We start from the raw sequence: 12932 nt of genomic DNA on the forward strand, positions 1-12932 counted from the left end.
ATCTGCCTCCCCCTCCCCATGGGGCCTCTTTATATAGGATAGGCTTTCTGGGAACCTGCCTAGCACACGCAAGCGCACTGTCTCTCCTCTTAAAGGGGTCAATGCGCTTTTTCCAGGAAATGCCTTTCAGCCTGTAGCTGAGAGGCACTATGTATTTAAGACACCTTCCCATTAGGGGAGGTGCCTGTGCAATGACTTTAGTTAGTCAGTTTGCTAGCTAATTGTCAGGTTCTCGTGCTCCTGTCCCATTATCCCTGTGTCCGTCACCTGTACCTGTCTTCCCATACTCAGTCATCCTGACTGTACCTGCTGATACGTGTGCCTATACCAGTGTCTGTGCCTGTCCTGGGGGTCAACTAGCACAGTTTCGGCCACTGCCCTAGGAGTGGTACCTGGCATCCACCTCGTGGTTGGTGCTTAGTTAAGCCCCCCCACTAAAGGGTAAGCCTGGATCCACTGACTCCGCTCACAGCCCCTACACCTGCCCCAAACATTACTAGAAGTTCTTACCCATTGGACCCCACTGGGCCTTCCTCATTGGTAGATATCAATAGTTTTCTCCCAACTTTATACGTCACACCTCGTTCATCACATTTGTCCCTTATACCCTCCGTCCTATATGTTGCAGAATTTGTTAGGTAGTTTGCACGCACCTGATTCTCAAGCCTCAGCAACTGACTTTGTAAAGGTTCTTCTGACACTGCCCTGCATGAATCGCTGTGCCCCGGGGCTGACATGTCATTGCTGAAACAGGAGCCCAAGAGATAAGGGGCCACATCCAGCTCCAAAGTAGGTGCAACTTTGCATTATGACGAGTTATTGGACTGGAAAGGCCTCAGGAACTGTTCTTGCACGGTTTCTGTTTGCGTCCACCAGTGGCCATATCCGAATCACGCGGCAAGACAGCGCCAGTCAGCTCGGCGCACTCAGGTTATGTGCACACGGTGCGGGTTTTTTATGCAGATTTTGACACGTTTTTTCCTATAAATCTGCATGCGTCTCCGGAAGCCAGCAAAGTCTAGGAGATTTCTGAAGTGCTGTGCGCATGTCGCTTTTTTTTCCTTGCAGATTTTGATACAGATAAAAACTGCAGCGTGTCAATTGTTCGGACGTTTTTTCCTGCTTTATTTATAACTAGAAGGTGGCCCGATTCTACGCATCGGGTATTCTAGAATTTATTGTGTAGTTAATGTATGATTTTTGTTATATATATAGATGTTGTTGTGTGTAGCTACCAAGTGTTTGTGTAGGGCGCTGTACATGTTCTGGGTGTTGTCTGGGTGGGGCGGGGGGTGAGAGCGGTGTTGTTTGTGTGTTGCGTTGTGTGTGTTGCGTTTGTGGAGCGCTGTGTGTCTGTAGCGTTGTGTGTGTGTGTGTGTTGCGCGGTTTGTGTGGGTGTGGGGTGTGGTGTGTTTGGGGGGGAGGTATGTTTTGTGCAATGTGTGTGTTGTGCGGTATGTGCGTATATTTGTGTGTGCCGCGGTGTTTGTGTGTTGGGTGTTGTGTGTGTGCGGCGTTGTCTGTGTGTGTGGGTGTCTGTGTAGGGCGGTGTTTGTGGTTCCCAGTGTGTGTGTGGTGTGTTGTGCAGTGTGTGTGTGGCGGTGTGTGTGTGTGTTTTGGGGGGAAGTGTGCACCCCCCCATCGTGCTCCATCCCCCATGCTGCGCAGCCCCCATCGTGCTCCATCCCCCATGCTGCGCACCCCCCATCGTGCTCCATTCCCCATGCTGCGCACCCCCCATCGTGCTCCATCCCCCATGCTGCGCACCCCCCATCGTGCTCCATCCCCCATGCTGCGCACCCCCCATCGTGCTCCATCCCCCATACTGCGCACCCCCCATCGTGCTCCATTCCCCATGCTGCGCACCCCCCATCGTGCTCCATCCACCATGCTGCACTCTCCCCATCGTGCTCCATCCCCCATGCTGTGCACCCCCCATCGTGCTCCACAGTCACACATCAGACATTATACACGCACACATCTGATCGCATACACTCACACCCCACTTCTGCCTGTGCCCTGCGGTGGGCGGTCCCAGCAGCTGTGCTGCACGCAGTGCTCCTCTACCTTCTGCCGACACGCACAGATCCGATCGCATACACGCACACATCCGATCGCATACACGCACACATCCGATCGCATACACGCACACACCCGATCGCATACACGCACACACCCGATCGCATACACGCACACACACACAATCGCATACACACACACACACACAATCGCATACACGCACACACACGATCGCATACACGCACGCACACGATCGCATACACGCACGCACACGATCGCATACACGCACACACACATTGACGATATCGCACATACCCGCTCACACTCACAACATCCGGAGATACCACATGCTTCCGGCCATGTGATCCTCCGGCAGGTCCTGAAAACTCACTGCACGCACAGTATCGCCGCCGAGAAGCAAGCGATATCACTGGATGTTGTGAGTGTGTGGATGCGATCTGATGTGTGTGTGAGAGTGAGTATGATCTGATGTGTGTGTGTGTGTGTGTGTTCCGCCGCTGCAGGACCATGATGCGCTCACCTGGGAGCCGGTGTACGCTGGTAACCACGCTACACAATATTAGCCGATGTGTACCATGGTTACCGGCGTACCCCGCCCCCCGCACGCACGGGAGCCCACACCAGCGTACGCCGGCAACCCCAGCAATGCGAGGGTATGTGTCGGCTGGGTTGCCGGCGTACGCTGGTGTGGGCTCCCGGGGGTACAGCACTCAACTGGGAGTCGGGGCTCCGTGTCGGTTCGGGGAAAGCGTGCGGGGGGCGGGACCAGAGCGAGCGTGCAATGCGTGAGGAGGGCGGGGCGTGGCCAAGTTGCCAATGCGTGCAGGGGGCCGGGGCGAGAGGCCAATCCGTGTGGGGGGCGGAGCAAGACAGACAGACAGACAGACAGCAGAATAAGGCAATTATATATATAGATTTCCAGCCATTGACTTCATAAAAAAATACACCAAAAAATGCATAAAAAACGCATGTGGTTTTCAGTGCATATTTGCTGCGTTTCTCTGCCAGAAAGTACAGGTTTCATGCAGAAATATTCTGCACCAAACCTGCAGTGTGTGCATATAGCCTTTCACAGCGCTCTGGCATCAACACTCTCCTCTGTATTAGTTCATTTGTATGCGCTATCGCAGGGATACTCTCCAGAACCATTCAGCTGCACAACACCTTTGAAGATTTTCCCAAAACACAAGTTACGTCTATGGTATAAGTGCAACAGGATGAATGAATATATATATATTAATTGTGATAAACCCATCAATACTGCCACCAGTATGGCAGAACATGCTCACACATAGCACATCGGTAGACGCAGAACGACCCCACAAACATGGGAGGAAATGTCTCTTGTAAGAAGGACAACAGTCTGTTCTGATCCTGTTACAAATTATTTTTCCTGAGGAATCTTGTTTATATTTATCCACTACTAACTGTAATACCTGGCATTGCCCGGGATAGTAAATAAGTGTCTCCCTCCCTGTCTGTCTCCTTCCTTCCTGTCTGTCTCCTTCCTTCCCTCCCTGTCTGTCTCCTTCCCTGTCTGTCTCCTTCCCTGTCTGTCTCCTTCTTTCCCTCTCTCCCTGTCTGTCTCCTTCTCTCTCTTCCTGTCTGTCTCCTTCCCTCCCTGTCTGTCTCCTTCCCAGTCTGTCTCCTTCCTTCCCTCCCTGTCTGTCTCCTTCCCTCCCTGTCTGTCTCCTTCCCTGTCTGTCTCCTTCCTTCCCTCCCTGTCTGTCTCCTTCCCAGTCTGTCTCCTTCCTTCCCTCCCTGTCTGTCTCCTTCCCTGTCTGTCTCCTTCCTTCCCTCCCTGTCTGTCTCCTTCTTTCCCTCTCTCCCTGTCTGTCTCCTTCTCTCTCTTCCTGTCTGTCTCCTTCCCTCCCTGTCTGTCTCCTTCCCAGTCTGTCTCCTTCCTTCCCTCCCTGTCTGTCTCCTTCTTTCCCTCCCTCCCTGTCTGTCTCCTTCTCTCTCTTCCTGTCTGTCTCCTTCCTTCCCTCCCTGTCTGTCTCCTTCTTTCCCTCTCTCCCTGTCTGTCTCCTTCTCTCTCTTCCTGTCTGTTTCCTTCCCTCCCTGTCTGTCTCCTTCCCAGTCTGTCTCCTTCCTTCCCTCCCTGTCTGTCTCCTTCTTTCCCTCTCTCCCTGTCTGTCTCCTTCCCTCCTTCCCAGTCTGTCTCCTTCCCTCCCTCCCTGTCTGTCTCCTTCTTTCCCTCTCTCCCTGTCTGTCTCCTTCTCTCTCTTCCTGTCTGTCTCCTTCCCTCCCTGTCTGTCTCCTTCCCAGTCTGTCTCCTTCCTTCCCTCCCTGTCTGTCTCCTTCTTTCCCTCTCTCCCTGTCTGTCTCCTTCCCTCCTTCCCAGTCTGTCTCCTTCCTTCCCTCCCTGTCTGTCTCCTTCCTTCCCTCCCTGTCTGTCTCCTTCCTTCCCTCCCTGTCTGTCTCCTTCCCAGTCTGTCTCCTTCCTTCCCTCCCTGTCTGTCTCCTTCCCTCCCTGTCTGTCTCCTTCCCTGTCTGTCTCCTTCCTTCCCTCCCTGTCTGTCTCCTTCTTTCCCTGTCTGTCTCCTTCTTTCCCTCTCTCCCTGTCTGTCTCCTTCTCTCTCTTCCTGTCTGTCTCCTTCCCTCCCTGTCTGTCTCCTTCCCAGTCTGTCTCCTTCCTTCCCTCCCTGTCTGTCTCCTTCTTTCCCTCTCTCCCTGTCTGTCTCCTTCTCTCTCTTCCTGTCTGTCTCCCTCCTTCCCTCCCTGTCTGTCTCCTTCTTTCCCTCTCTCCCTGTCTGTCTCCTTCTCTCTCTTCCTGTCTGTCTCCTTCCCTCCCTGTCTGTCTCCTTCCCAGTCTGTCTCCTTCCTTCCCTCCCTGTCTGTCTCCTTCTTTCCCTCTCTCCCTGTCTGTCTCCTTCTCTCTCTTCCTGTCTGTCTCCTTCAGTCCCTGTCTGTCTCCTTCCCAGTCTGTCTCCTTCCTTCCCTCCCTGTCTGTCTCCTTCTTTCCCTCTCTCCCTGTCTGTCTCCTTCCCTCCTTCCCAGTCTGTCTCCTTCCTTCCCTCCCTGTCTGTCTCCTTCCCTCCCTATCTGTCTCCTTCCCAGTCTGTCTCCTTCCTTCCCTCCCTGTCTGTCTCCTTCTTTCCCTCTCTCCCTGTCTGTCTCCTTCCCTCCTTCCCAGTCTGTCTCCTTCCTTCCCTCCCTGTCTGTCTCCTTCCTTCCCTCCCTGTCTGTCTCCTTCTTTCCCTCTCTCCCTTTCTGTCTCCTTCCTTTCCTCTCTGTCTCCTTCCTTTCCTCTTTGTCTGTCTCACTCCCTGTCTGTCTCTGTGTCTCTCTCTGACTCTGTGTCTCTGTCCCTCTCTGTATCTGTTTCTCTGTTTGTCTCTATCTCTCTGTCTGTCTCTGTCTCTCTCTGTTTGTCTCTCACACATAAGCTTCTTATACTAAGAATGTCCTATGTTGCCTATAGCAACCAATCACAGCTCCTATTAATGACCTGTAGCTCCAAGATTCATTGACTTTAATGTAAACAGGTTTTTTGCTGAATAACTGTAAAGCGAGGGGTTACATTTTCCCCTCAAAACATAGTCTATGACGTTCCCTGAGACACATGAGGTGTTTGTGCAAAATGTCGTGATTGTAAATGTGATGGTGCGGATTCCTTTGGCGGACATACACACATACATACACACATTCACACACATACTGCACATACACACACATAGACATACATACACACATACATACACACACACACACACGCATACATACATACACACATACATACACACACACACACATACATACATACACACACACACACACACACACACACACACATACACACACACACGCATACTTACATACACACACACACACACACTGTACATACACACACATACACATAGACATACATACACACACACACGCATACTTACATACACACACACACACTGTACATACACACACATACACATAGACATACATACACACACACACACGCATACTTACATACACACAAACACACTGTACATACACACACATACACATAGACCTACATACACACACACACACGCATACTTACTGTCACGCTCTCCGGGTCCCCTGCTCTGCTCCCCGGCTCACCTGCCACGCTCCCCGGCTTCCCTGCTTCGCTCCCCGCCTCCTCTGTCAGACATCCCCCGCTCCACGGTCTCCAGCCTCCATCACCTGCTGTCCCCAGGCGGCCCGGTCCCCGCTCCCGGCGCCCGTCGGCAGCCCTGCTCCAGGCCGGCTCCCCTGCTTCCTATACACCGCTCCCTGCCCTGGCTTCTGGCACCCGGGCCTCGCGCATGCGCATTAGGGCGCGCGCGCGGTCATTGACCCTCTCTTAAAGGGCCAGCGTCCACTGACAGGAAATTGAACACACAGGTACAGGGTATAAAGGGGTTTAATGTCCAAGTGGGCGGGGCCTGTTCTTCGTGTTTCCTAAGCTAGGAGTCAGGTCTTCTTGTGTCTCTGTGATATACTTACCTATCTCTCTTCTAGAGCCGCTCCTGCCTCGCCATCTGGTCCTGCCGATTCCCGAACCCCGAACGCTGACTATCTGCCATCCCGTCAGTCCGTACCATCTCTGATCCCTGTGGTGACCCGTCCTCTCGCTCCATCGGTTCCGGACTCTGCCTGACAACATCTCGGCCTCCGAACCTGAGCTCCGTCACCCGGACTACCATCAGTGACTCCGTGGTCCCAGGGACTTCTCCATTCCACTCTTTTGCACGGACTGTCCTGCTACCCGTAGTGCTCCGGCTACCGGACCCCTTGCCTTCATTAAGGTGTTCGGCCCAGTGGATCCACCTCCTGGGTCTGCCCGTCCACCTGGCCCTAACACTTACATACACACACACACACACACACATACTGTACATACACACACATACACATAGACATACATACACACACACACACGCATACTTACATACACACACACACACACACACACACACACAAACAGTCTGCTTTATATATTAGATGGGCAGAAAGCCAAAAAATGGCATAGAAGAACGTCTAAAGACCCTCAGACAGGACAAAGAGAGTGTTCAGAACTTCCCCCCATGACAGAAACCAACAAAACATCCAGTCCTGGGAAAATGGGCAGCGTGCCAGAGTTACTGGGGCTAATATGCAATAGACAGAGGAGTCAGGAACCGGGTCCATCCATGCGGCTGCGCGGAGCCTTCCTGGCATTCAGCTGCTGGGGGCACAGACAGGGTCCATATTGTGTTGCTGTGCCCAGTGCTGCCCGGATGCCCTCATTATCTGGTGACATTGCTGGCTTGTGATTGGGGTGTAGGCGGCCCATGTCCTAATATTATGGTCAATTCTATCCATGATACAGACAAACAGCAGTTTTACTTCCCAGAATCTGTTTCCAATTTTGCTGACGTGACTGTCCTAAATCAAAAATGAAACCAGATGAGCGTTATATAAGAAATCCCATCATAGAGGGACCAGACGGAGGAGAGGAGAGCATGGCCGCCCACAGGAGCCCAGAAGGTGACGCATTGCCCCTATATAGCAGTATCTGTGTGTGGTAGTCCTTATACATGGGATAGGGGCAGATATCAGTGCAGCAGGGGGTAGTAATGTGAGTATTATCTGTGCGTGTGAGTGATAATGAACATTATAAGTGTGAGTATCATCTAACGTAATGTGAAAGTATTTAGTGTGATAAATAGATGAGTGTGAGTATCAGCAGCATCATAAGTATTATATGTCTAGTAATGTATGGATATTTTGTATTGTCCATAGCTCAGTACCTAGCAAAATTATGTGTACTGAGAACTAGTGATGAGCGGGCACTACCATGCTCGGGTGCTCTGTACTGGTAACTAGTGATGAGCGGGCACTACCATGCTCGGGTGCTCTGTACTGGTAACTAGTGATGAGCGGGCACTACCATGCTCGGGTGCTCAGTACTGGTAACTAGTGATGAGCGGGCACTACCATGCTCGGGTGCTCAGTACTCGTAACTAGTGATGAGCGAGCACTACCATGCTCGGGTGCTCAGTACTGGTAACTAGTGATGAGCGGGCACTACCATGCTCGGGTGCTCAGTACTCGTAACTAGTGATGAGCGAGCACTACCATGCTCGGGTGCTCTGTACTCGTAACTAGTGATGAGCAGGCACTACCATGCTCGGGTGCTCAGTACTGATAACTAGTGATGAGCGGGCACTACCATGCTCAGGTGCTTAGTACAGGTAACTAGTGATGAGCGGGCACTACCATGCTCGGGTGCTCAGTACTGATAACTAGTGATGAGCGGGCACTACCATGCTTGAGTGCTCAGTACTCATACCTAGTGATGGGCGGGCACTACCATGCTCGGGTGCTCTGTACTGGTAACTAGTGATGAGCGGGCACTTCCATGCTCGGGTGCTCGGTACTTGCAACTAGTGATGAGCCGGCACTACCATGCTCGGGTGCTCAGTACTGGTAACTAGTGATGAGCGGGCACTACCATGCTCGGGTGCTCAGTACTGGTAACTAGTGATGAGCGGACACTACCATGCTCGGGTGCTCAGTACTGGTAACTAGTGATGAGCGGGCACTACCATGCTCAGGTGCTCAGTACTCGTAACTAGTGATGAGCAGGCACTACCATGCTCGGGTGCTCAGTACTGGTAACTAGTGATGAGCGGACACTACCATGCTCGGGTGCTCAGTACTCGTAACTAGTGATGAGCGGGCACTACCATGCTCGGGTGCTCAGTACTGGTAACTAGTGATGAGCGGACACTACCATGCTCGGGTGCTCAGTACTCGTAACTAGTGATGAGCAGGCACTACCATGCTCGGGTGCTCAGTACTGGTAACTAGTGATGAGCGGACACTACCATGCTCGGGTGCTCAGTACTCGTAACTAGTGATGAGCGGGCACTACCATGCTCGGGTGCTCAGTACTGGTAACTAGTGATGAGCGGACACTACCATGCTCGGGTGCTCAGTACTGGTAACTAGTGATGAGCGGGCACTACCATGCTCGGGTGCTCAGTACTCGTAACTAGTGATGAGCGGGCACTACCATGCTCGGGTGCTCAGTACTGGTAACTAGTGATGAGCGGGCACTACCATGCTCGGGTGCTCAGTACTCGTAACTAGTGATGAGCGGGCACTACCATGCTCAGGTGCTTAGTACAGGTAACTAGTGATGAGCGGGCACTACCATGCTCAGGTGCTCAGTACTGGTAACTAGTGATGAGCGGGCACTACCATGCTCAGGTGCTCTGTACTCATTACTAGTGATGAGCGGGCACTACCATGCTCGGGTGCTCAGTACTCATTACTAGTGATGAGCGGGCACTACCATGCTCAGGTGCTCTGTACTCATTACTAGTGATGAGCGGGCACTACCATGCTCGGGTGCTCTGTACTCATTACTAGTGATGATATATATATATACGGTAATATATAATAATTCCCCCATTCCCTTTGATAATATTATTGCCCCTTGTGCCTCTTGTAATAATTTTAGGCACATTGTGTCTGACACTACCATACACCTGTAACAAAGCCTTTGCACGTGCAGCTCTGCTACGTGTATATATGTTACCCCTATATCCTAGCAATGTATAGATGACGTATCGGGGGTCACTCACCATCTCATATTCGTACCCGCAGGTCATGGATTTTCTGGACCTCACATCGAAGATTTGAAAAAAATGATGTGGATTAAATCAAGTCCGTATCTGTCTAATGACAATAAGGGTGTCAGCCCCCCGGACGTGTACAAGATCCTCCTAAATTATGATCCAAAAGTCAAGAAATGGCAGTTTGGGAACGGAGATCCAGGGAAAGACAACAAGGTCATCATGATGATTGGTGAAACTGGAGGTGGTAAAGTCGCCCTGATCAATGTCCTCGTCAACTACGTATTTGGCATTCAGTGGAAATACGACTGCAGGATCCAATTAGTTGGAGAACACCCCCTAGGCCAGCCCCAGGATTCATCTCAGAGGTCAAAAGTCATGGTTTACCAGATCAATCATCAGTCAGAATTCTGCGTCCCATTCTCCTTGACCATCATTGATGCTCCTGGACTTCCGGAGACCCGCGGAGTGATTCCGGATAGGCGAGCCATACAGCAGATCCGGGAATTCTTCTATAACTCGGAGCTGAACCACATCGATGCAGTTTGCTTTGTGACTCAATTATCAATGACCGATTTGTCCGTCACTCAGCGATACACGTTTGATTCCCTCTTGGCCATGTTTGGGCCAAACCTACAAAAAAATATAGTGACCTTCATAACTTCTGCTGACATTGACCAGAACCCACAGGCACCGGCAATGACGATTTGTGCCAGGGTTCCATGTGCGAAAGACGAAAATGGTTGCCCCATCCACTTCATGTTTAATGAAAAAGTGTTATATGCACATAATTTCCTTGATGACAAAGATACCAACGCGGCCAACGAGCAACAGTGGAGTTCGGGGATGGAGGACGTCAAGAACTTTTTTACATTTTTGTCTGGAGCCTCGAAAATCAATATGATTTTACCATTGAACAACCTCATGCAGAGCAATGCCACTGAGATCACGGTGGAGGCGCTGGTCCACAGAATCGAGGAGGTCATGTCCAGGCAGTATGAGCTGGAGCTCACCGAGAAAATCCTTATACGACACAAAGTCGAAATTGAAAAAGATGAATGTTTTGAATATGAAGTTACCAAACCAATCAAAGAGAAGATTCAGACCACCAAAAACTGCACCAACTGCCGGGAATGCAACTCCACCTGCCACCATGACTGCCTGGTGGCCTACGATGCCATTGTCCGTTTGTGTGAAGTCTTTTATTTCGGTGCCACTTGTAAGGTTTGTGAACACGGCTCTAGTAAGCACTTCTCCGAGAGGTTTCTATGGCAAAATTTGGTTGTAAACCAAAAAGTTACTTACAGAAGCCTAAAGATGAAGTATCAAAGAGACGACCAAGAAGTGTTGACTTTCCAAATGGTTCTTGAGAGGCTGAAGGCTGAGACGGAGCAGCTCGGAGAAAATGGCACTCAACTTATCAGGCGGGCAACTGAACACGTTACGCAATGTACCTCCATAACGTCTGAAGATGAATTTGTTGAGCAGCTCATTGAATCTGAGAAGTATACAAAAAAGTGCGGGTTTCAAGGGAGAATTGAGATGCTTAAAAGAGCCCAAACTCGCATTAGAAGAAGATAGAAGATCTCAAGAATGTTGCAAGATCATTAATGGACACATGTCTTCAAAATGCCCAAATGATGGAGAGAGGCTGCATTTATGGCTTCTTCTGACATGATTCCTGAGGTTGATGGTTGTTCCAGATACAGAATCATCTCCCAGCTGGCAGATCCCCGCCTCTCTACCAGATCTTTAACAGATCCACAAAAAGCTAACATATCCTCAATAGACTAACATGTCTCCACCACATCCTCTTCCAGCCATGAGACACACACCCAGGTCCAGGCTTCACAACCACATGGACATCCAGCTAACAGATTTATCCCAGATCCACACCCAGCTGTCAGATCAAGACCAACAACTAGATCCCCACCAGATACACCGTCATGCCAGATTCTCACCTCACCAACTTCCAGCTTCATGATCTGAACCCAACTACTAGATCCTCCCCACATCAACAACCAGCCACCAGATCCACATAAAATTAATCAACAAGTCCGCAACACATCACAACCCCCCCAAAATAATGTTTTGGGCCAGCTAGCAGATCCACACCCATATACCAGATTCTCACCCATCTACCAAAGCTACACCCATATTCCAGATATGCACTCAGCTACCAGATCCCTAGAGACACACCAGATCCCCCACCACATCCAGACTCAATGCATCCCGCGCAGCAACCAGATCTATAGCGATACACCAGATCCCTCACCACATCCAGACTCAACGCATCCTGGCACCGCTACCAGATCCATAGCGATACACCAGATCCCCCACAAGATTGACACTCAGCGCATCCTGGCCCATCTACCAGATGACGTGCAGCCACTTTGCTGCACATGTGAAGATACCCCTAGACTGTAGGAATATAAAGCGCTCCAGACTTTGTGATGAAAATTCAGATTGCCATTTGTTACACCTTTGTGACTTTAGGAAAGGACTGGAGTGAAATTCTGTCCTTCTTCAGGCTGAACGACGGCTGACAGAGCATATGGGAATAATACAAAGTCTCCGGAGCTGGTCAATCGCTTAGATTTTCCTAGACGGAATTTTGGGCAGTGGATCCGAATCTGCAGCCTGTACATGTCTACTCTGGAGGACGAGTGCGTCCAGATCTGAGCCGAGAAACGCAAGCAGGAAAGTGTCTAAAAGTGCCTGCGGCGGCTCCGTGCACCATCACAAGATCGAGGAGACTGGAAAGAACGGCCCGGACACTGCCATGTAGTATTAGCTGGGAGGGGAGGAGAGAGTAATGTTACTAATAATATAGATACAATCCGTCCAAACCTCTGTATAGGACTCCTTGTATCAATAAAACACTTAGACGTCCAGTTGTGCATTTTCTTCCTGTATCGGAGAGGATTGGAGCCAATGGTGGGTGCAGAGGTAGCCCCCGACCCTGAGGACTGCCATGTGAGATAATGCATGGTCCATGGGGGTCCAGAGGTAGCCCCCAACCCCTGGAGCCTGATGACTGCCATGAAATATGCTACATGGTCCATGGGGGTACAGAGGTAGCCCCCAACCCCTGGAGCCTGAGGACTGCCATGTGAAATAATACTGTACATGGTCCAAGGGGTTCCAGAGGTAGCTCCCGGCCCCTGGAGCCTGAGGACTGCCATGTAACATAATACATGGTCCATGGGGGTCCAGAGGTAGCCCCCAACCCCTGGAGCCTGATGACTGCCATGAAATATGCTACATGGTCCATGGGGGTACAGAGGTAGCCCCCAACCCCTGGAG

The 12932-nt window shown here is 51.0% G+C and overlaps 1 protein-coding gene across 2 annotated transcripts; it reads left to right on the forward strand.

The window, feature by feature from the left end:
• Positions 1-6645: 6645 nt before the first annotated feature.
• On the forward strand, positions 6646-12545 carry LOC142243673 (uncharacterized). Of its 2 annotated transcripts, none has more exons than XM_075315811.1 (2): positions 6646-7530; positions 9658-12545. In XM_075315811.1, the coding sequence occupies exons 1-2, from the start codon at positions 7440-7442 to the stop codon at positions 11205-11207; spliced, it is 1641 nt and encodes a 546-aa protein (XP_075171926.1). In that variant the 5' UTR covers positions 6646-7439; the 3' UTR covers positions 11208-12545. The 2 variants fall into 2 exon arrangements, with proteins under 2 accessions (XP_075171926.1, XP_075171927.1); XM_075315812.1 differs by lacking the exon at positions 6646-7530 and adding an exon at positions 7552-7621.
• The last annotated feature ends 387 nt before the right edge of the window (positions 12546-12932 follow it).

Source organism: Anomaloglossus baeobatrachus, chromosome 6 (genome assembly GCF_048569485.1).
Source record: "Anomaloglossus baeobatrachus isolate aAnoBae1 chromosome 6, aAnoBae1.hap1, whole genome shotgun sequence".
Lineage (NCBI taxonomy): Eukaryota > Metazoa > Chordata > Amphibia > Anura > Aromobatidae > Anomaloglossus > Anomaloglossus baeobatrachus.

Coding starts and splice junctions, on each gene's coding strand:
- LOC142243673 (XM_075315811.1), top strand. CDS start 7,440: ATGAAACCAGATGAGCGTTATATAAGAAATCCCATCATAGAGGGACCA. Junction 7,531..9,657: donor CGCCCACAGGAGCCCAGAAG/GTGACGCATTGC, acceptor TCGTACCCGCAG/GTCATGGATTTTCTGGACCT.